At 34.7% G+C, this 25,938-nt stretch overlaps 2 protein-coding genes and 1 pseudogene across 2 annotated transcripts; 2 read left to right on the top strand and 1 right to left on the bottom strand.

The window, feature by feature from the left end:
* Nucleotides 1-5,085: 5,085 nt before the first annotated feature.
* On the top strand, nucleotides 5,086-5,505 carry LOC145112509 (S-protein homolog 5-like). Its single transcript, XM_079048670.1, has one exon. The coding sequence runs from the start codon at nucleotides 5,086-5,088 to the stop codon at nucleotides 5,503-5,505; it is 420 nt and encodes a 139-aa protein (XP_078904796.1).
* A 16,254-nt stretch (nucleotides 5,506-21,759) lies between these two features.
* On the bottom strand, nucleotides 21,760-22,675 carry LOC145112510 (glucan endo-1,3-beta-glucosidase 11 pseudogene; annotated as a pseudogene).
* A 1,975-nt stretch (nucleotides 22,676-24,650) lies between these two features.
* LOC145112513 (S-protein homolog 1-like) lies at nucleotides 24,651-25,059 on the top strand. Its single transcript, XM_079048671.1, has 2 exons — nucleotides 24,651-24,869; nucleotides 24,913-25,059. Exons 1-2 carry the CDS (start codon nucleotides 24,651-24,653, stop codon nucleotides 25,057-25,059), a joined length of 366 nt encoding a protein of 121 aa, XP_078904797.1.
* Nucleotides 25,060-25,938: the final 879 nt, after the last annotated feature.

A 25,938-nucleotide genomic window follows, 5' to 3' on the forward strand; every position in this document is an offset into this window, starting at 1 on the left:
ACACTCACAAGCAGCACACAAATGATCATTTTCGAATTTGAGAAGAGGTAAACCTCTCACCATTTCGTCGGATACAAGATCATTCATGTACCAAAAGTTTAGATGAGCGAGCCTTCGGTGCCATAACCAACTGACGCCAGGAACAGCTTTAGAGAAAAGGCAGAGTTGCGGTTTGCCAATAATCATGTTGATGTCGAGCGGGTACATGTTCTTGTTGCGAAGCGACTTGATTAAACACTCTTTCCGGTCTTCAGTCATTACATAACTGTACTTTTTGCAAAATTCCACACGTCGATTTGAATCAGTGAGCTGAGAAACACTTTTCAAATTATGTTTTAGATCAGCTACATAAGCCACATGTGAAATAGAGAAGTTTCCATTGGTGAGAGTCCCATAACCACGAATTTGAGAGTTGGAGTTGTTGCCATACGTCACGTAGCCAACATTTGGAGAAAGCTTTAAATCTCGCAGAAAATCTTTCTTCCCCGTCATGTGCATGGAGCAAGCACTATTAATATACCATATTGTTTCTTGCTCCGAAGCACAAAGTGCCTGCAAAATTAGTGAGTAAGGGAGTTTTTAGGCTCCGAATTAGACTTTGGGACGTAGGCACGGCCTTTGGACTTTGATTGTGACTTAGGAACAACCTTGTGTTTCTGGGTGGTATGCTTTGAATTCGTTGGAAACAGACAGAAGGCTAATGTCTTTTCATCTATCCAGTAGTCATATTCAATGACTTGGAGTTTCAGAATGATTTGCTTCCGATCTTTGACTTCCGGAGTGTTGGTAACATTTGTAACCTCCGGAATTGTTGTTCCATCAATGGGAGTTTTGACTTTCCACACAAAAATTTTCTTTGAAGATTTCGAAAAAGATGTTTTCTTTGCGTTTCTGGATTTTCTTGATGACACATTGGTTTTTGAAAGATTTGGTTTAAAAATTGTGCCATCAGATTTTGCAATAAAAACAGATGAAACAGTCTGAGGTTCTGGTGAAGTGTTTTGGATGGTCTTGGTAGTTACATTAGATTGAGGCTGAGTAGAGCTGATGACTTTCTTAGGTTCAACATGACCAAGAGGTTTGGAAGGTCTTTTGAGGATCTTAGTGGGAGCAAAGGAGTTTTGACTATGAGTTAATGCATGAGAATTCCGAGATGAACTTGGTTTGGAGTTAGCAAGAAACCTGGAATTTTGTCTAGTCTTAACTTCCTTTTTATGTGCAGTTCGAGCTTCTACTTTGGGATCTACAATATCCTTCCTATTCAGCATTGGTTTTCTCTTAGGATGAGACGAGGATTTTGAGGTTTGTCCTACGGATAGATTCTTAAACTCAGGAGTAATGGGAACCAATTTAGTTTTTGAGATGACTAAGGAATCCGATTCGCAAGAATCAGAGGACACACAGCTTGAGACTTCAACTTTATCATCTAAGGATGCCCATACAAACTCAGAAGCAGTAGTTTCAGTTGTCACCGGATTAATTTCTTCAATCACACAATTGTTCACGTGATTACTTTTAGGAACATAGTGTACACAATTTGTAAGACTGTGATGAAAATTCGTGGTCCGATTCAGGTCCAGGTTTATCAGAGGCGGAAGAGGCGTGGAATCAGGACACTTGACAACTATTGGTTTGAACTCAGGAATTAGGGACTCAAAATGGTCTGTAGTCTCAGGAAGTGGAGACAAGGGAGAAACAGGGGTGTCCGAATGTTTAATATTCGGAACCTCTCCCATGAATGTCAAAATTTTCAATTCCTTCAAGGGACTAACAATTGGTTTCGGAAACTCGCTTCCGAGACCAGGTGCTTTAGACCAAGGATGACGAAAATTATGAGTCATCTGAATGTCCGCTTCAAGCATGTCTACAGAATTATGCAAAGCATCTATTTTTGCATTGAGACGTTTGTAATCATCAATTAAAACATTTGGTTCAGAATAGGTGATTTCACATTTATATTTCAAAATGATACATTCATCGTTTGACATTACAAGCTCATACTCTAAAGACTCGATTTTTAATTTCTTATCCTCAAAATGTAACCTAAGACGATTTAGTTCACAGTCCTTCTTCTCACTGACTTCTATGGCAGACTCATAAGCTTTATAAATGGTGCTCATATCTGTTTGGATTTGGGGCAGATAAGTTCACAAAGAGACAAATCAAAATTATTATCAGAGATCATAGATTTTACCTGCTGAACAATGCTTCGACCGGGTGGATCATTGGTGGCCATGTAGCAGTAGTGAGGTTCAACAACATCGTCTTCATCTTCTAACCCAGAAGACCAGTATCCTTCATCACATTCAACCGTTTGTCTTACCATCAGACATATGTTCCTTCCAGTTATCATGTCATCATCATCTCTAGATGACCAATACCCTTCAACATTTCGCAAAACCGTTGTTACAAAGGCTTTTTCGATTTCATCCATTTCTTGTTCTCTTCGGACGTAGTAAGCAGAATCCTTGATTTTTGGTTTCTGCGGAGCATCAGCCAGGCAATCTTTAGCAAAATGGTTTGCATGTCCACACTTATGACACATAATTTTTGGTTTGTCCGATTTGGAATTCTGAGAGGGTTCCGGAGTAGAGTTTGGTTTAGTGAGGATTGTTATGGTGAGGAGCATTGAATCGGTTTTGGTATGGTTTGTAAGAAGGATTGAAAGGACGTTTGTAAGAAGGATTGAAAGGACGTTTGTAAGAAGGATTGCAGGAGGGTTTTCGGAAGTTGGTTTAGGTTCCGGAGGTGAGTAAGGTTGAGGATTGTTATGGTGAGGAGCATTGATTCGGTTTTGGTATGGTTTGTAAGAAGGATTGAAAGGACGTTTGTACTTCATTGAGAGTAGAGCGAATTCCTGTTGAAAACGGAGTTCAGAGTCCATGGCTTTAGAATCATCAGAAGGATAGATTTGTGTGGGTAAAATGGGTGCGGATGATTGAACAGATGGAACAATGGGTTTGAAGGGATCCGAAGTAGATGAGTTCGGAATGGTTGATTCGAAAGAACTGACAAGAGCAAGAGGACCTCCGGAGAGTTCCCTTATGGTTTGGGCAACATTGGACTCATGTCCTTGAAGTTCATCAAAAAGTTGATAGAGCTTCAACTTTTTCAAGGAGCCATTGCTTTGGAGACAAGATTTTACATTTCCCCATCCTTTGCCCAGACTGTTTATGAATTTAAGATTGTATTCCAAAGGAGTTCGGACAATCCCATGAGCAGTCATGTTATTGACAACGATTCGGTAACAGTTGGAGGCTGAGGCCATTGATTCACCAGAAGTGGTAGTGAAGGTGTCAAAGTCGTTGACAACAGAGGTGAGGCGCTTGTCTTTCATGTTTTCGGAACCTTCAATTAGGTCCTGAAGAGTGTCCCATATCTCTTTGGCAGATTATCACAACTTAATGTGCTCGAAGAGTGAAGGAGGAACACCAAACACCATTTCAGAGAAAGCAACTTGATCAGCATGAAGCTTTTCGATATCATCTGCAGTTAGAGGAGCAGGGGGAGTTTCATCTTCTCGCATGAGCTGAGCAGCTGCATCTCTTACAATTGTTCTTACGGGAACATGTGGACCTTTTGTGACGGATCTCCAAATTTCTTCACCTTTATCTTTGGTAAGTAAAAATCTTTCCATTCTAACTTTCCAGTGATCATATTCTTCCACAGCTAGTAATGGGGCACGAGTAGGGCCACCCACACTATTTGCGATTTGCAATGAAATCATTTGTTGAGGATTATAAGCAGGCATTGAAGTTAAGATATCTTCAAGCTAAAGTGGTATATATAATAACTTTTATGCTTGACACAGAAATGGTTGAAATACCAATGTAATTTCAAACTAACTATAATCTGATCTTTATGGATTCAAAGGACAACCACTCAAGCTCTGATACCAATTGTGAGAACAAGATCTATCCGATGCGCAAGGACAAGGTTTGAGAACTCAAACGTTGAGTGAATGCTTAAGATCAATGTCTGCTTGCTAATAAATGTTCAAGTCGAGTCTGGAAAGACCAGTCAAGTCTTAGATAATGAATTCAGCAAATGATCAAGTCATTTAATGAACAACGAGAATAACTGATCAAGGTAAAGCTAATAAATGAAGAACAAGAAGAATGTTTGAAATAAACTTAATGAGAGTGACAAAGTGTGTGAAAAGATCCGTTGTTGACTTGTATTGAATACTCCTATAAATAGGAGTGAATATTACATTGAATTAACTGAAGTGCTTACAAATATAACTATAGACTAAGTCCTATGAAACGTTACATCAATACAAAGACAAATACAATAAATGCACAAAAGACAAAACAACTTCATTCCGAATCAGCATCATTCCGGACATGAGAGACAGCCCCGGAATGTCTTCAGTCTTCACATCTTCTTACCTGGTCCGGACAGATTTCGGACCACTCTTCACTTCGGAACATACACTTAAAAATTAGTACTTAGGATTGTTAGAGGTTCACTTTCAGGTACTAACAGTCTAATCTATGAATATTCAGTAAACTATGTCATCTTGAGACGAACATATACAAAACAGTTGTTGTCATCTTTATTGTATATATGAATTTGTTTGATATCAAATAATATTTACTTTTCAATTAATGTTATTAGTGTGTTTTTTGTTCATGAACTTTATTATTAGTGCCAAAAAAACAATTAACGTGACCCGTGGTTCCCCACGGGTTACTACACTAGTTGATAATTAAGGATTCAAATGCACATAAATGTTTTAGAAATACATTGAAAACATGAAGACGAAAAGAGAGATTCTTGTAGGAAATAAAAAATCTTTATTACTCACATAATCAACATAGATAGTAAGTTACATTAGGAGTAAGTACGTAGTTATAGGTTGAAACCATCGCTCCCCTTCATACAAACGACACACCCTTTCAATGTAATGGCAATGACATCTTTCTACTACGAATGTTAAGAAACTTATGTAACTGCCATAATAACTTCCAACTTGTAACTTCCGTTAGCAAGAACCGTTACTCCATTGAGGCAAGCTTACATCTTCAGCAATAAATAGAGGGAACTTGTGTGCATGAAATAAAGAGAAAACTCTTCAGAAACATGAGGTCTTCTACAATTCATAATTTTTTTGCCTTTCTCATTTTAACATACCCAATTGCTTCAATAGCATTTTCATGTCCGTTTACTACAAAATGGAATGTTAGCGTTATTACTGCTCTCCGTGAAGATCTTGTTGTTCACATAAAATCAGGAGATGATGATCTTGGGAACCATACCATTCCATATGTAGGAAATTACTCCTGGTCTTTCTGTGAAAAGGTTGGTGGTCACACTCTTTTTTACGGTTACTTCTGGTGGGGTTCAAAATTTCAGAGCTTAGATTTGTTTAACAAAGCCATTTCTGAAAAATTAATTTTAAATGCGGATCCTGAACATTGTTACTGGTTTGTAAAACCTGAAGGGTTTTTTGTAAATAATATTCCAAGTGCAGGTGGGCAGTTCATTAAAGGTTGGGACTAAAACAAATATATGTCATCTTTTTCTTATTGTAGCTTGATACAATATATGATTAAAAATTAATTGATGACATTAGTATGCTATGTATGTGTTTATTTCTTCTGTCAGCACATCTGCATATGTTTACAAATATGCTTTCTTAGTTACAATTGTGCAAGTTCACAAGTACTTTATAAAAAATATTTGAATAGTAAAACAAAATCCTCCGTGTCATTGGTTTGCCACCCGGTCTACCAGGTAAAAATGTTGAACTTAGTGTCATGGGCGGCTGTCCACATGGCCTGGATGGCAAGTAAACGCTTGAAGCATTGCCCGACTTTCCATCCTGCATAAATAAACGAGTTTTGCATATATATTAAAAAATCCATAAAATGATATATACATGTGTAAATAAACGAGTTTTGCATGTATGTGTACAAGTGTGTGATCAAATAAATGAATGTGAGTGATAGGTGGAACATATTGCTCTTTGACATGTGTGGTGGGACTAGTGTACTCGGTTCCATTTCCATTTTCCATGGTTACACCAGATGAGCCAGATGACGAAACTACCCCTTGAAAACTCCCTAATACTTGTGGTTGGGTTGCAACAGGCTTTTGCCCCTCTTCGACTAGTTTTCTAAGCAGATTTGTGACTGTAGGAAGAAACTTCAAGGATAAAGACAGAATTCCTGGAAGCTGTAAGCATAAAAAAAAGGTATAAGAAACAGGAAAATGAATAAATAATAAATAAATAAATTGTGAACTAAGTGGGACAAATTGTGAAGTATGTTGCTATTATATGACTTTATGATTCGATATATTTAGATGGAATGGAACTCACCATGCCATTGCTAAATAAATTCACCGGATTTGTCTAGTTGGACCCACAAAGCTTTGAAAAGAAGATAACCCACAAAAATAACAAGCAGCCATAATGGATTCCTGCAAAACAAGACAATGTGTATTGTGAATTTTGAATTTGAGTATTAACAAGTTACTTAGAAAGACAAGAAAACAAACAAACCTTAAAAGTGTCATAATCTCGTTAAATCCTAGGATGAACATAACAGCTATTGCCCATGGAGGTGGTACCATATTGTTATTTCGGTTATTAGCTTCCTGAAGAATTTTAGGTAAGCCACAAACTAAAGCAAATAACAAGAATTAAAATAACTGTTCTTTCATAATATTTTCAAAGAAATTGGGATCTGTCAAAGGGACTGGAATTTAAAGGAGTTGATTTTTTTTTTATATATAAATAAATTCTCTCACATGTTCGGATAATTCATGAGTAAAAAAAAGAAAGGCATACAGAGAGGCGATAGGCGTTTTATGCTTACCTGTTTTTTCAGCATCTGAGCTGCATTCAATTCATAAGTTAATTGTGCATATACTCTGGATTGCATAGCAGCTAGCTCCTCAGGTGTTGCATTGGCCATTTTCTCACCAATCTCTGCCATCTCATCTGGTCGAGTTGACTTCAACTGTTCTCCAGCATGCCTGAAGTCCTCAACTTTCATGTATTTCATGCTATCTGTCGCCATTCTTATCGATTCCGGATTCGACATCATCTGCAATCACCATTTTCAATACCACAAAAACAATCACTAATAAGGAGATTAATGGGTATCAACACAAGCATTTTCTAACATACAAAAATGTGTGTCCAATAGAGTTCAAAAATAAGAATATTGATGTAGAAAACTAAGCCAACCAACATCGCTTAGTGCTTACACAAACAAGTTTATAACCTAAATCTAAAAAGCAAGTTAATAACATAAAAATTAATAAATAAGTAAGTTCATACTTTGTAATACAACACTATGTAGAGAAGAAGAATAATACATATAAAAGTAATCATTAATAATTAAGCATAGAACTATCAATTTGTCGACATCATTTGGGAACTTGACTTGAGTAATCGATTAGGAATTTAGGATTTAGGGACAGAGAAAAGCTAAATATTTTAAATAAGAAAGTAAGGTAATTGACAGCAGAACCAAATATGAAGTATGTAGATTCAATTAAAAAGTCATGATCAAATATAAGTTTCCAATGCCCCATAAGGCCTGTCATCGCCATTATGATATGTTAGATATGTTGCATGGCCCACAACAATTCTTAAAGATTGATCTATAGAACGCTTATCACCAACTCCATGACCAGAAAAACATGGTGGATCAGTCAACACTAAAGACACAGCATTAACTGTGAATATTATTGACTACAACGGATATCATTCTCTCAACTGCAAAACTAATGCTTCCTGTTTTCTGACTTGATGTTTGTGGAAATCAGTGTGGTCCTGAAATGGCGCTCGATGCATACAGGTGATTGGTTTTGTAAAGGAAGGAGTTTTCTCCTTGAATATAGGACAATATTCTCCTAACAACCCGATAGACCCTAAGTAGAGAATACCCTTCTCGGACATAAAAAACCCTTTGACTTTCACAAACACTCCAACTTAAAAGTTGTAGAGAACTGGTAGCAACAAGAAGCCTTCAGGTTTTAATTTATTGATCTTGGTTGGCTGGAGAAACTGCTAGAATAATGCAGTTAGGCTGCAAGACAATGTCACAATGCAATTGAAAATAAATATTAATATTATTCTTCAATTCTTTTCAGCATATAATAAGATTTGGGTACATTTGTAAATAAATATATATACCTTTTCAATGTATGACCTCACCGTGTTTTCAATATCTTGCACAATGCTATTAGATTGCCCCTCTACATATATCACATAGGTGAAAATAGATTACATAAATCACTAATCAAAGACAGAAGTTAACCAAAATTGCAAAATGTTATAAATGGTGTAATTGTGTAAACTTACCAACAACTATTTTTGTCAAGCCAGGAAGATCAATGAGGGTAAAGTTCACAGCTATAACAGATCAGAAATTCAGACATAATAGATTGATTAGTAACTTATTATGTTTTCTAAAATTTGATGTTCATGAAACATCTTTTGTTTATAATTATATCATACCATTTGGAGAATAGATAATAAGATATATAGGAACAGATGAAATCTATTTGGTACAACCTGTCACTCTGCCAGTTTCATCAGCAATCTACTTCCTCACAGAAGCTAAAAAAGTATATAAACTTGTAACAAGATCATGCAGAGAGATTGAGAATTACAAAAGGATCATAAGCTTTTTAGTCGTAATACCAAAATCAGTGAACCACTTTCATGGAAGGTGATCAAACTCTGCCTATTCTTTTCCTTCTTCGATCTTATGAAGTTGTAGAACAAGAGGACGCCGAGTGACAATTCCTGCAAATAGATGTTAATCATATTTTATATCCAACAAATTGAATCAGAAAACTTTGAAGATATAATAATTACCAGAACCACGAGGCAAAAAATCCTTGCCAACTACACTCTCCAACACAGATGATTTTCCAGAGCTCTAAAAACAATTTATGGAAAGTGATTAGAGTGAACTGTGAAGTACATTTGCACGAATAAAAACTGCTTACACAAACAGTTTTACACTTTCATCTAAATCAAGAAGTTAAATGTAGTTGTGTCAATAGATATGAACAGCCGTTATCAGGGGTTAGAATTACAGATACAGATCATCGTGTTGAAAAATGAAAAAAAGATCAAAGACACACAAACACCATAAACTAAAATTGAGAACCTAAATGCTTGCAAGAAGATTAAGTGAATTAAGTCATTGATCGGATGAAAGAACGCTGAAAAGAAAAGAAATTATGATCGGCGATTAATATCTGCATATTTATACCTGACCACCGACGACGACGATTGTAGGCAAGGCGTCCCAGAGAGTAGGAAGAGAGGATTCTTCACCGAAGTCGCCTAGGGCTGTGCATGCTTTCTGTAGTTTGTTGACAAGATTAATTAGAGTGTCCATTAACAATTACGATCAATAAGAGATGACAGATTAATCAAATACGATTAGGTGATTAGGGATTTCAGAAATTGCAGATGGACAGAAAGGCGAGTCTCTTTCTGAATTTGGTCTGTAAGGTGTACCTTTCTTCTTCACTAGTCTTTTCAATATGTTGAGATTATATGTTCTCGCATTACTCAACATAGCTCCCGCTTCATTCGCTTCACCATTTGAAGCCCATCCGGTTTCCAATACTATAACCTCCATCTTCTCAAATCCAGCTTTTTCCAAAGCAGTGTAAGTGACATCGATTTGTGCTTCGAACATGTTATCATAATGTAATTTCGTTTTCGTGTCTTCTATTCCTGTGTTATTTATGAAGATTGCATAATTGATATCGATGTGTTCGGGATCACTGATGTATGTGAGAAATGGATACGTGCTTATGTAGAAATGGAGGGAACGAACTAGCGAACCCACGAGCGGAATGTGGGCTTGAAACCTCATCGTCGGCTAGGTGGAGGAGGTCGAGATCTGTGTGGATATTTTTCACCGACGGTAGCAGGACCTCCCAAAGTTCATGATCGCCACCTCCTAGAACCTCGTTTCCGACTACAATTCCACGAATACGGGTCCCGGGGACGACGGGTTCAACATTGTTTTTCATCCAAAATATAGCTCGATCGGCTTGTGCTTATATCTCTCAGGAATTCGTTTCCTAGCCCAATAACGATCTTGATTCCCGATCCTTTGAACGCTTTGAGAACTTCATGATCAGCGTCATAGATTCTTGTTGTGCAAGAAAAGAGGAGCAGTGATGATGTTAGGGTTTTTTTTGGGTATTGATTACAGAGAGAAGAAGGATGGAAATAAGGTAGAGGTTAAAATGGCGGCCTTTCAAACTTTTGGGATTTTCATTTCCCCCAAGCTAAATGCGTGTTTCATTAAATAAAATATAAAACGACATCTCTACACGACACTCATTTGAACATAGGTGCCGTCTGTGTTTTTTATTTTTTTTATTGGGCACTAATTTTAGGGCACGCAAAACTGCGTGTCCTCTATCCTTCATTTTTTTTAAACGGACGTTATTTTTAGGACACACAAAATATAAGTATCGTAAATCACTGTGTGTCATTGTTTGCATGTCATTAAAGTGCAGTTCTCTAGTAGTGATTTATGCAAAATATTCCGACGACCTGTCATCGGCTTAGGTTTTGAAAAACCATGCACATAAATACTTTAACATTTCCGCATCGACAAGTCGTTGGCATAGATACCCATGTCAAACAAAGTTGCTCAACCAAAGTTGGTGAACTCCGACGACTTGTGTCATCGACATAGATGTTTCGGCATATGGGACAATTCTTGTAGTGTATAATTGGATTTTATTGTAGGAAAGATCAAAAAAAGTTCTTTTATGTAGGTTTTACACACTAATTGCTGCCAACTGCATTATTTAAAATTTCATATAAATACGTGACAAATATACCAAAATAAATAAAAGTACGTAAAAAAACTTAAAAGTTCATATAAATATGCAAGGATATATAAATACACGAAAAATATACCAAAATACATTAAAGTGTATAAAAATTCTTAAAAATTTCATATAAATACATAAAAAATACATTTATACATTTAAAATATATAAAAACGTAAAAGAAAAAAAAATTAAAAAAACGTAAAAAAACTACATAAAAAAACTTTAAAAAGTACATAACTAAATAAATATATATTTAAATACATAAATAGTACATATCAATTCATAAAAGTACGTTTATATGTAGTACACAAATTTTGAAAACATTTATAAAAAAATCTCATTATTTAGCTAGAGTTAACAATTTGGTTTCATGACTTGTTGAATATCTTAAAAATGGTTAAAATAATGAAATTAGTTGTTTTTTTTTGGGTATTTCTATTAAAAAGATTGGGTTTTAATTATTAATTTTTCCAAAAAAAAAATAAGATTTTTCTACATATTTCCGTACATATAATCTCAAAATGGATCAAAATTAATTTTACACCAAAGATGTCAATCGGCCTTTCTTCTAGTTTCCCCATAAAAGGCAATATGTTTATTAGCTTATTGTCTGTTGAATAGTGACGTAAACTTGTAGGTAAAGAAATAACATACATTCAGTGAGTAATTGTAATTGATATTATATACATATATTAAAACCCAACACATCTTAAAACAATAAACTTCCAATGTTTCAGACTTTCAACACATCAATTTGGACAGAATTACTGTTTCGTCCTTCTACGTTTACATCTTAATATCATAATCTACAAAAACATCGACATCAGTTTGTAACCATCCACATCACTTTGTAAATTTCTCCACCACTTTCTTCTTCATTCGTCTCACAACTATCTTCCTTTCTTCTTGAATCGTCTCCGACTGTTACTTTGATTCTACCGACTACTTCATCGAAGAATATAGAAATTCAATTGCTCACACCAAAAACCTTCTGCGCTCTATTGTCGCCACATAACGCCTGCAACCAACCAAGCGCCTGTACCCTAAAGGAATTTCGGTATGTTGTTGGTTGTTTCACTTTTTGTTTTGATTTTCATACAATTGGTCTTCTTTCTAATCCTATTGTGTTTCCGATCAATGTCTCCGACTTCTTTGGTTTGACGGTCGACGATTTGCCTCCCAAGAAATAAGGATTTCGATTGCTGTTGCCAACCAATTTTGCGCTCAATTGCCGCCACCAAAAATCAGCCACCAATCGCCTGTTGTCTGTTATTTTGTTATAATTACGGTATGTCATATGTTTCTCCAACATCTTTGAATCCATCATTCTTCCTTTCCGACTTCCTGTGTTTGATGTTATCGACGTCTTTTCCTCCGGGAATTTAGGGCTTCAATTCCATTTGTTCTCATTGATAAGGTATTTCAAATGCAATATGTATATCTCTCTAACACACACAATAAGCGCACTTCTGAAATAATTGACAAAATTGGGTCTTCTAATCAGGCGCTCTTTTCTTTCTCTCTGAATTTTACAAAAATAAAGACAAATATGGTTTCCTCGCTTTCACCATTCGAATAGAAAACTCGATAAAGAGAGACTTCTCAGACTTAATTTCAACTTCCTACTGTTTCAAGTAAGTCTGATCCTCAAAGTTGAAGCAATTTCTGCATATTCACACGAATTGCAGTTCTTTGCAAATATCAACCACATTGACAGTCAGAGAATCATGTAATCCATTTATTATCTATTTTTCTTTCAGTTTTCTTGTGATTATGTGATATAATTGGTAATTTAACGGTTTTACATTTATGTAGACAAGGTGTTTGTTGTTTTGTTTGTATGAATAAGGAACTAGTTTTGTTATTTTGTTTCATAACTTATAAGTGGTTGTGGATATAATATGTATGGTGACTGATACAAAGATGACAAGCATGGTGTTATTTGGCTGATGTTTCAAGAACTTTATCAAGAATGTTTCTCCTGTGACCAATTAGATTGTAAATTTCATGCTAGACAGGGGTTTTCCAAACGGTAAGTATTGGTTTTTTAGTTTTTAAAAGTCAATTGCTACCATTATTTTTGTTTATATATTAATGAAATATTATTATTTTCTTCTTTCAGCAATTGAAACCACAAGGAATAGTCAACCCATCATCATTGACTCACCAACCTGTTTCTTTACGTGCACTTCTTCTTGCTGCTAACACTTCAGGTAACTTAATTAATTTGTTTCTTGAATCTTTATAATGTCTCATTTTAAGCATAGAGTTGATGATTAAATTTGAAATTGTATATTCTGAGCATACCTTAAGGAGGGCAAGGCCTTTTGGGGTGTCAGAAGGTATATTTTTATTCCACAATTCCCATTAACATGTGTAAGAGCATGCTCAAATGTGACAAAATCTATAAGATTGTGTTTGTTGAAGAAAACCAAATCTATAAGATTACGCCACCTCTACATTGTCATACTCTAACTTTGTTCATCTATTGATACATGGCAGCAAGGCACTCTAACTTTGTTCATCTATTGATAAATGGCAGCAAGGTTGAAACCTGTTTTTTTTTCCTTATTGAAGATATATCCCTTTTGGGTCTTTTTGTTTTCCTCATGTTGTGTATAATTTATCTGAATGAATTTTTATTTGATGGATTCGGCAACCACATAGTGATTTGAAGTTCGAACTTGAGGTTGATGTACCCTTCAACAAAAATAATTAAATCCTCGTTAGGGAAGTTCCCTTTCCAAAAAAAAAAACAAAAATAATTAAATTGTAATTGCCAGTTTGAAGGTCGAATTTGAGGTAAACCAATTAGGTTTTTTTTCACCCCTCACCTTATTGCTTTTGTTTATGACTGGAATAAACATGAATCATTCCAATTCCTAAGGATCCCATTCGTTCCAAAAAAAAAACTAATAGTTAGTTATGTTGATTCCAGTGGATATGACGGAAATTGAAATCCTTGATTTCTTTATGCTAGACCCAAATTTTTTGCTTTATTAATCGTCAGAAAAGTTAATGAAATAATCTGGGTTGCAAAGTCTAGTGGCCTTTTAAAGTTGGCTTATAAAGAGCCAAAAACTGTCCTAGTCTTTTTTTTTAGAAAAAAAACAGGATTAATTAGTGGTAAACGGTCCAGTTTTAACTATTTTTTGATCAGTCTACTAGTTTTCAATGGTTAGTACACATCCGGTTTTTGAGACTTATTGAACCAGTGACTTAGCTGATTCCTGGTTGAACCGGTTTGACCGGCGGAATCGGTTTGATTTTCAAAATAGTGGTTATATTTTCGACTTCATCTTTCAAATTCAGAAACCAAAACCAGAATTTGTCAACCAAAAAACCATGAAATGGAATCTAGAATTCTAGTTCCATCAGGATTGAACGAAACACAATGCAATACTCAGGCCTCCACCCAATATTGAGAATTATAGAATAAGTCAAGATTATTTATATCATACACAATAACTCCCACCGTCACACATCAATAATAAAGTGGAGCCAAAGCTGCAAACCTAGAATAATACACCAACATATTTATTTATATATTTATTTTATTTTTCAATAAGAAAGTATGAAAGATGGGAATCATGTACACCAAGTCAACAAAAAGACGTGTGAAAGATGGAAATAAATACACAAATAGATAATTCAATATCTTTGCTTGAACACCCACAAAGAATTGTTCTGATCGCATTTAAAGAAACACCATGCCACAATTAATAGCCATATTCAAAAAAACCCTAGAAAACGACTAATAAAAATGAATTTTATTTATTTATTTATATATATTGAGGGTATTTTGGTCTTTTATTAGAAAATGTTACGTTCAAGGTATCACCAAACGACAGCAATGGCCAATTACAAAAAACCTAGGAATCGACTCTCTTCAAAACACAATAAAAGTTATGTACATTAGGTCGTTATCTTAATCTCCATGTTTGGTAAACTTGGATTGTATCTACACACACTTACTAGAATTTCATTAATCATATTAATACATTACTTTCTTTGTTTCAGACCTCTACGTCCGTCGTCTTTTCCTCTAAGCACTTACAGTTTGGACTCTAACAATTCCAACTCAAAATTTGAAGTCTGGGTATGTTCTCTATCCTTTGTAATTAATATTGATTTTCTATTCCTTACTTAATTTCGATTTTTCTCTCTTTCTTCTTTTCCAACTCTTAGGTTTGACATTTTAAAAGCCTTCTCGATTTCTCATGAATTTGTGTAAATAAAGAGTTATATAATTTTTGTGTTACAGGATATTCAACTCTACCTTGCATCTACAAAAATTGGGTAAGTTATTTTTAACCCTTTCACTAGATATGATTTGTGTACATAATGACTACATGGATTAATACAATCATAGAGTACGCTATTACTCTGTTCTAAATTTTTTTTAAATATATACCAAAAATTAGTTACTAATAATTAGAATAGTTAGTTTCAAATTTACCTTTTTAGAATCTAATTTTCAATTTGGATTACATATAAAGTATGTTAAAAGTCGATGGAATTTGGATTTCTATTTCAGTAAATGCTTTCTTGTGATGCCTCCAAAAAGGCAACAAATGGCTTCTACTTCCAATACAATAGTCCCCCGTCGTTCACGTAGGAGTTCCCTTTTATTAGAGATACCAACGTTGCCTATTTATTACGAATGTGGGAATTGTTCCTGTGTGGGTGAGCATTTCGGGGCGTTTTTTTGGGTATCATTAAAGAGTTGTTTTTATCCCGAGCCAATCATCCGCGATATACAAAATGTTTTGTAAGTCGGGTAATGTTGTTCTTCCCTACCCTCTTCGTCTGCCAGATGTGCTTCTACAATTTTACGAAGATGATCACTTTATGCATAACAAAAGAGCATATAATTCCATGTTCTCTATGTCGTCTTTTGGTGCAAACGAAGATGACTCAATCAATAAAGGTCGTGCACCATATGTGTTTAAGTTCAGTGGTCATATTTACCATTGGATTGGATCCTTTTATCCTCAAGACGTTCATCAGCCCCCTTTTCTATAGTTGTATATGTATGATACTGAAAATGAGGTTGCTAATAGACTTCATTCTTTTCATGGTGATAATGAAGTACTTTTGTCTACATATATTGTAGATTCATTAAGTCATATGTTGAACACACATAATGAGTATGTTCATACGTTTAAGACTGCGAAAGAAATAGCCCATTCAATAAATTTAGATTTATATGGTGTACGGTTATTTAGTCATGTGCCTGACAGAAGATATGGGTCACCAACCTCTGGAAGTTTGGGTTGTATCGTTGGTGATGATGATGTTACTAGGGCTGTTAGATATTTTTGTTTATTCAGGGTTAGCTCGGCGAGTTAATAAGCTTCATCCAACTTATATGTCTTTGCAGTATCCATTAATATTCCCATACGGAGAAGAAGGATGGTCTCCTGCCTTGTGTCTACGTATTGACTCTATTAGAATCTTAACAAATAATATGTATTAGAGTTATCAGATTCACGATCGACACAATTACTCTCTTATTTTACATGCACATCGCCTTTTCCAACAATATTTGGTGGATGCCTATACTTGAATTGAACAATCTAGGCTTGAATTTATTGAACATCATCAACATCAATTGCGTTTAGAGTACATAGCAGTGTTTATGACGCTTTGTCCAAAGGCGATACGGACAGCCATGTCATTGGTATGCATGTATTTCTACCTGCAACTTTCGTTGGGGGACCTAGATATATGTATAAACACTATCAAGACGCTCTAGCCATATGTAGGGTTCATGGTAAGCCACAATATTTCATCACTTTCACTTGCAATGTAAAATGGCCTGATGAGTATAGAAAATACATGGATGTTGTTGGTCAACGTGATGTTCGACCAGATATCATTGCACGCATCTTTAAGATCAAAGTTCATGCTTTCATTAACTTCCTTAAAGAAGACAAAACTTTTGGAGATGTTAATGCATGTACGTTTACACCTTCAACCACAATGGGTCAACAAACCACCACAAATACCGAGTCCCTCACCCCTACTAAATCACATGAAACCGGAAGATGCCTCCAATTGGAACATACAGGTAAAAATAACATTTAGCAGTATATTTATATCCAACACGAAACCAACATCTTTCCATTTCACAGATACTACACAGAAATCACAACGTCCCAAACAAATGAAATACAAAAAACACGGCGAAGCGAACGAAGGGACACATGCCAAAAGCAGTAAAACTATTTGATCTTTTCAGAACATACATAGACATAAACTGTACTCTCTTTGCTGTATCATTTTGCGTCTAATCTGTAAATATTCAGTAAACTATGTCATCTTGAGACGAACATATACAAAACAGTTGTTGTCATCTTTTGTTGTATATATGAATTTGTTTGATATCAAATAATATTTACTTTTCAATTAATGTTATTAGTGTGTTTGTTGTTCATGAACTTTATTATATAACCATTCTGGTCGGTGGGAGCAATTATCATATATTTAATTACAAAATGTTAAGAAACTTATGTAACGGCCATAATAACTGCCAACTTGTAACTTCCTTTAGCAGGAACCGTTACTCCATTGAGGCAAGCTTACATCTTCAGCAATAAATAGAGGATCCGTTACTCCATTCATAATTTTTTTGCCTTTCTCATTTTAACATACCCAATTGCTTCAATAGCATTTTCATGTCCGTTTACTACAAAATGGAATGTTAGCGTTATTAGTGCTCTCCGTGAAGATCTTGTTGTTCACATAAAATCAGGAGATGATGATCTTGGGAACCATACCATTCCATATGTAGGAAATTACTCCTGGTCTTTCTGTGAAAAGGTTGGTGGTCACACTCTTTTTTACGGTTACTTCTGGTGGGGTTCAAAATTTCAGAGCTTAGATTTGTTTAACAAAGCCATTTCTGAAAAATTAATTTTAAATGCGGATCCTGAACATTGTTACTGGTTTGTAAAACCTGAAGGGTTTTTTGTAAATAATATTCCAAGTGGAGGTGGGCAGTTCATTAAAGGTTGGGACTAAAACAAATATAGGTCATCTTTTTCTTATTGTAGCTAGATACAATATATGATTAAAAATTAATTGATGACATTAGTATGCTATGTATGTGTTTATTTCTTCTGTCAGCACATCTGCAAATGTTTACAAATATGCTTTCTTAGTTACAATTGTGCAAGTTCACAAATACTTTATAACAAATGTTTGAATAGTAAAACAATATCCTCCGTGTCATTGGTTTTCCACCCGGTCTACCAGGTAAAAATGTTGAACTTAGTGTCTTGGGCGGCTGTCCACCTGGCGTGGATGGCAAGTAAACGCTTGAAGCATTGCCCGACTTTCCATCCTGCATAAATACACGAGTTTTGCATATATATTAAAAAATCCATAAAATGATATATACATGTGTAAATAAACGAGTTTTGCATGTTTGTGTACAAGTGTGTGATCAAATAAATGAATGTGAGTGATAGGTGGAACATATTGCTCTTTGACATGTGTGGTGGGACTAGTGTACTCGTTTCCATTTCCATTTTCCATGGTTACACCAGATGAGCCAGATGACGAAACTACCCCTTGAAAACTCCCTAATACTTGTGGTTGGGTTGCAACAGGCTTTTGCCCCTCTTCGACTAGTTTTCTAAGTAGATTTGTGACTGTAGGAAGAAACTTCATGGATAAAGACAGAATTCCTGGAAGCTGTAAGCATAAAAAAAGGTATAAGAAACAGGAAAATGAATAAATAATAAATAAATAAATTGTGAACTAAGTGGGACAAATTGTGAAGTATGTTGCTATTATATGACTTTATGATTCGATATATTTAGATGGAATGGAACTCACCATGCCATTGCTAAATAAATTCACCGGATTTGTCTAGTTGGACCCACAAAGCTTTGAAAAGAAGATAACCCACAAAAATAACAAGCAGCCATAATGGATTCCTGCAAAACAAGACAATGTGTATTGTGAATTTTGGATTTGAGTATTAACAAGTTACTTAGAAAGACAAGAAAACAAACAAACCTTAAAAGTGTCATAAACTCGTTAAATCCTAGGATGAACATAACAGCAATTGCCCATGGAGGTGGTAACATATTGTTATTTCGGTTATTAGCTTCCTGAAGAATTTTAGGTAAGCCACAAACTAAAGCAAATAACAAGAATTAAAATAACTGTTCTTTCATAATATTTTCAAAGAAATTGGGATCTGTCAAAGGGACTGGAATTTAAAGGAGTTGATTTTTTTTTAAATAAAAATAAATTCTCTCACATGTTCGGATAATTCATGAGTAAAAAAAAAGAAACGCATACAGAGAGGCGATAGGCGTTTTATGCTCACCTGTTTTTCAGCATCTGAGCTGCATTCAATTCATAAGTTAATTGTGCATCTACTCTGGAGTGCATAGCAGGTAGCTCCTCAGGTGTTGCATTGGCCATCTTCTCACCAATATCTCAGCCATCTCATCTGGTCGAGTTGACTTCAATTGTTCTCCAGCATGCCTCAAGTCCTCAACTTTCATGTATTTGATGCTATCTGTCGCCATTCTTATCGATTCCGGATTCGACATCATCTGCAATCACCATTTTCAATACCACAAAAGCAATCACTATTAAGGAGATTAATGGGTATCAACACAAGCATTTTCTAACATACAAAAATGTGTGTCCAATAGAGTTCAAAAATAAGAATATTGATGTAGAAAACTAAGCCAACCAACATTGCTTAGTGCTTACACAAACAAGTTTATAACCTAAATCTAAAAAGCAAGTTAATAACATAAAAATTAATAAATAAGTAAGTTCATACTTTGTAATACAACACTATGTAAAGAAGAAGAATAATACATATAAAAGTAATCATTAATAATTAAGCATAGAACAATCAATTTGTTGACATCATTTGGGAACTTGACTTCAGTAATCGATTAGGAATTTAGGATTTAGGGACAGAGAAAAGCTAAATATTTTAAATAAGAAAGTAAGGTAATTGACAACAGAACCAAATATGAAGTATGCAGATTCAATTAAAAAGTCATGATCAAATATAAGTTTCCAATGCCCCATAAGGCCTGTCATCGCCATTATGATATGTTAGATATGTTGCATGGCCCACAACAATTCTTAAAGATTGATCTACACAACGCTTATCACCAACTCCATGACCAGAAAAACATGGTGGATCAGTCAACACTAAAGACACAGCATTAACTGTGAATATTATTGACTACAACGGATATCATTCTCTCAACTGCAAAACTAATGCTTCCTGTTTTCTGACTTGATGTTTGTGGAAATCAGTGTGGTCCTGAAATGGCGCTCGATGCATACAGGTGATTGGTTTTGTAAAGGAAGGAGTTTTCTCCTTGAATATACGACAATATTCTCCTAACAACCCGATAGACCCTAAGTAGAGAATACCCTTCTCGGACATAAAAAACCCTTTGACTTTCACAAACACTCCAACTTAAAAGTTGTAGAGAACTAATGGCAACAAGAAGCCTTCAGGTTTTAATTTATTGATCTTGGTTGGCTGGAGAAACTGCTAGAATAATGCAGTTAGGCTGCAAGACAATGTCACAATGCAATTGAAAATAAATATTAATATTATTCTTCAATTCTTTTCAGCATATAATAAGATTTGGGTACATTTGTAAATAAATATATATACCTTTTCAATGTATGACCTCACCGTGTTTTCAATATCTTGCACAATGCTATTAGATTGCCCCTCTACATATATCACATAGGTGAAAATAGATTACATAAATCACTAATCAAAGACAGAAGTTAACCAAAGTTGCGAAATATTATAAATGGTGTAATTGTGTAAACTTACCAACAACTATTTTTGTCAAGCCAGGAAGATCAGTGAGGGTAAAGTTCACAGCTATAAAAGATCAGAAATTCAGACATAATAGATTGATTAGTAACTTATTATGTTTTCTAAAATTTGATGTTCATGAAACATCTTTTGTTTATAATTATATCATACCATTTGGAGAATAGATAATAAGATATATAGGAACAGATGAAATCTATTTGGTACAACCTGTCACTCTGTCAGTTTCATCAGCAATCTACTTCCTCACAGAAGCTAAAAAAGTATATAAACTTGTAACAAGATCACGCAGAGGGATTGAGAATTACAAAAGGATCATAAGCTTTTTAGTCGTAATACCAAAATCAGTGAACCACTTTCGTGGAAGGTGAGCAAACTCTGCCTATTCTTTTCCTTCTTCGATCTTATGAAGTTGTAGTACAAGAGGACGCCGAGTGACAATTCCTGCAAATAGATGTTAAATCATATTTTATATCCAACAAATTGAATCAGAAAACTTTGAAGATATAATAATTACCAGAACCACGAGGCAAAAAATCCTTGCCAACTACACTCTCCAACACAGATGATTTTCCAGAGGTCTAAAAACAATTTATGGAAAGTGATTAGAGTGAACTGTGAAGTACATTTGCACGAATAAAAACTGCTTACAGAAATAGTTTTACACTTTCATCTAAATCAAGAAGTTAAATGTAGTTGTGTCAATAGATATGAACAGCCGTTATCAGGGGTTAGAATTACAGATACAGATCATCGTGTTGAAAAATGAAATAAAGATCAAAGACACACAAACACCATAAACTAAAATTGAGAACCTAAATGCTTGCAAGAAGATTAAGTGAATTAAGTCATTGATCGGATGATAGAACGCTGAAAAGAAAAGAAATTATGATCAGCGATTAATATCTGCATATTTATACCTGACCACCAACGACGACGATTGTAGGCAAGGTGTCCCAGAGAGTAGGAAGAGAGGATTCTTCACCGAAGTCGCCTAGGGCTGTGCATGCTTTCTGTAGTTTGTCGACGACATTAATTAGAGTGTCCATTAACAATTACGATCAATAAGAGATGACAGATTAATCAAATACGATTAGGTGATTAGGGATTTCAGAAATTCCAGATGGACAGAAAGGCGAGTCTCTTTCTGAATTTGGTCTGTAAGGTGTACCTTTCTTCTTCAGTAGTCTTTTCAATATGTTGAGATTATATGTTCTCGCATTACTCAACATAGCTCCCGCTTCATTCGCTTCACCATTTGAAGCCCATCCGGTTTCCAATACTATAACCTCCATCTTCTCAAATCCAGCTTTTTCCAAAGCAGTGTAAGTGACATCGATTTGTGCTTCGAACATGTTATCATAATGTAATTTCGTTTTCGTGTCTTCTATTCCTGTGTTATTTATGAAGATTGCATAATTGATATCGATGTGTTCGGGATCACTGATGTATGTGAGAAATGGATACGTGTTTATGTAGAAATGGAGGGAACGAACGAGCGAAGCCACCAGCGGAATGTGGGCTTGAAACCTCATCGTCGGCAAGGTGGAGGAGGTCAAGATCAGTGTGCATGTTTTTCACCGACGGTAGCAGGACCTCCCAGAGTTCCTGATCGCCACCGCCTAGAACCTCGTTTCCGACTACAATTCCACGAATACGGGTTCCGGGGACGACGGGTTCAACATTGTTTTTCATCCAATCCATAGCTCGATCGGCTTGTGCTTATATCTCTCAGGAATTCGTTTCCTAGCCCACTAATGATCTTGATTCCCGATCCTTTGAACGCTTTGAGAACTTCATGATCGGCATCATAGATTCTTGTTGTGCAAGAAAAGAGGAGCAGTGATGATGTTAGGGTTTTTTTTGGGTATTGATCACATAGAGAAGAAGGATGGAAATAAGGTAGAGGTTAAAATGGCGGCCTTTCAAACTTTTGGGATTTTCATTTCCCCCAAGCTAAATGTACATTTTATTAAATAAAATATAAAACGACATCTCTAGACGACACTCATTTTAACATAGGTGCCCTCTGTGTTTTTAATTATTTTTTATTGGACACTAATTTTAGGGCACGCAAAAATACGTGTCCTCGATCCTTCATTTTTTTTAAAACGGACGTTATTTTTAGGACACACAAAATATAAGTATCGTAAATCACTGCGTGTCATTGTTTGCATGTCATTAAAGGACAGTTTTCTGGTAGTGATTTATGCAAAATATTCCGACGACCTGTCATCGGCATAGGTTTTGAAAAACCATGCACGTAAATACTTTAACATTTCCGCGTCGACAAGTCGTTGGCATAGATACCCAGGTCAAACAAAGTTGGTCAACCAAAGTTGGTGAACTCCGACGACTTGTGTCATCGACATAGATGTTTCGGCATATGGGACAATTCTTGTAGTATATAATTGGAATTTATTGTAGGAAAGATCAAAAAAAGTTCTTTTATGTGCAATTACGCTGTCTTTTATCTAAAAACAATGGTTTTTATTAAGTTTTTAACAGAAATGTTACCGTAGAAATACAAGAAATTGATAAAATAATACCTTTACTGTTTTTCCTGAATATACCTTAGGAGTTTAGCCTTCCATAGAGCTAAGAACGTTTTGATTCAAAGCTCTGATACCAAGATAAAAATTACGTTTCCAGGAATTTTTATCTTGTACTAAAGCTCAAAAACTAAAACTTTAAAGTACACACATTTTTATTAAAATACTGCGGAAGCTTTGTTACAATGGTGGTGGTGGTGATTGTAGGTGAATGAATTCGATGATCCCAAACTTAGAACTTATGCCCTTATATAGATGGGCTTACAAACTAATGGACAAGAATAAAAACGTAAGTGATGACGTTTACACTCTAATTGCTGCCAACTGCATTATTTAAAACTTCATATAAATACGTGAAAAATATACCAAAATAAATAAAAGTACGTAAAAAAACTTAAAAGTTCATATAAATATGTAAAGATATATAAATACACGAAAAATATACCAAAATACATTAAAGTATATAAAAAGTCTTAAAAATTTCATATAAATACATAAAAAATACATTTATACATTTAAAATATATAAAAACGTAAAAGAAAAAAAATAAAAAAAAACGTAAAAAAAACTACATAAAAAAACTTTAAAAAGTACATAACTACATAAATATATATATTTAAATACATAAATAGTACATATAAATTCATAAAAATACGTTTATATGTAGTACACAAATTTTCAAAACATTTATAAAAAAATCTCATTATTTAGGAAGAGTTAACAATTTGGTTTCATAACTTGTTGAATATGTTAAAAATGGTTAAAATAATGAAATTAGTTGTTTTTTGGGTATTTCTATTAAAAGATTGGGTTTTAATTCTTAATTTTTCCAAAAAAAATAAGATTTTTCTACATATTTCCATACATATAATCTCAAAATGGATCAAAATTAAGTTTACACCAAAGATGTCAATCGGCCTTTCTTCAAGTTTCCCCATCAAAGGCAATATGTTTATTAGCTTATTGTCTGTTGAATAGTGACGTAAACTTGTAGGTAAAGAAATAACATGCATTCAGTGAGTAATTGTAATTGATATTGATAATTAAGGATTCAAATGTACATAAATGTTTTAGAAATACATTGAAAACATGAAGACGGAAAGAGAGATTCTTGTGGGAAATAAAAAATATTTATTAATCACATAATCAACATAGATAAGTAAGTTACATCAGGAGTAAGTACGTAGTAATAGGTTGAAACCATCGCTCCCCTTCATACAAACGACACACCCTTTCAATGTAACGGCAATGACATCTTTCTACTACGAATGTTAAGAAACTTATGTAACTGCCATAATAACTTCCAACTTGTAACTTCCGTTAGCAAGAACCGTTACTCCATTGAGGCAAGCTTACATCTTCAGCAATAAATAGAGGGAACTTGTGTGCATGAAATAAAGAGAAAACTCTTCAGAAACATGAGGTCTTCTACAATTCATAATTTTTTTGCCTTTCTCATTTTAACATACCCAATTGCTTCAATAGCATTTTCATGTCCGTTTACTACAAAATGGAATGTTAGCGTTATTAGTGCTCTCCGTGAAGATCTTGTTGTTCACATAAAATCAGGAGATGATGATCTTGGGAACCATACCATTCCATATGTAGGAAATTATTCCTGGTCTTTCTGTGAAAAGGTTGGTGGTCACACTCTACTTCTGGTGGGGTTCAAAATTTCAGAGCTTAGATTTGTTTAACAAAGCCATTTCTGACAAATTAATTTTAAATGCGGATCCTGAACATTGTTACTGGTTTGTAAAACCTGAAGGGTTTTTTGTAAATGATATTCCAAGTGGAGGTGGGCAGTTCATTAAAGGTTGGGACTAAAACAAATATATGTCATCTTTTTCTTATTGTAGCTTGATACAATATATGATTAAAAATTAATTGATGACATTAGTATGCTATGTATGTGTTTATTTCTTCTGTCAGCACATCTGCAAATGTTTACAAATATGCTTTCTTAGTTACAATTGTGCAAGTTCACAAATACTTTATAAAAAATGTTTGAATAGTAAAACAAAATCCTCCGTGTCATTGGTTTGCCACCCGGTCTACCAGGTAAAAATGTTGAACTTAGTGTCATGGGCGGCTGTCCACCTGGCGTGGATGGCAAGTAAACGCTTGAAGCATTGCCCGACTTTTCATCCTGCATAAATAAACGAGTTTTGCATATATATTAAAAAATCCATAAAATGATATATACATGTGTAAATAAACGAGTTTTGAATGTATGTGTACAAGTGTGTGATCAAATAAATGAATGTGAGTGATAGGTGGAACATATTGCTCTTTGACATGTGTGGTGGGACTAGTGTACTCGGTTCCATTTCCATTTTCCATGGTTACACCAGATGAGCCAGATGACGAAACTACCCCTTGAAAACTCCCTAATACTTGTGGTTGGGTTGCAACAGGCTTTTGCCCCTCTTCGACTAGTTTTCTAAGCAGATTTATGACTGTAGGAAGAAACTTCATGGATAAAGACAGAATTCCTGGAAGCTGTAAGCATAAAAAAAGGTATAAGAAACAGCAAAATGAATAAATAATAAATAAATAAATTGTGAACTAAGTGGGACAAATTATGAAGTATGTTGCTATTATATGACTTTATGATTCGATATATTTAGATGGAATGGAACTCACCATGCCATTGCTAAATAAATTCACCGGATTTGTCTAGTTGGACCCACAAAGCTTTGAAAA

This window comes from Lactuca virosa, chromosome 5, assembly GCF_052849685.1.
Source record: "Lactuca virosa cultivar CGN04683 chromosome 5, Lactuca_virosa_CGN04683_v6, whole genome shotgun sequence".
NCBI lineage: Eukaryota > Viridiplantae > Streptophyta > Magnoliopsida > Asterales > Asteraceae > Lactuca > Lactuca virosa.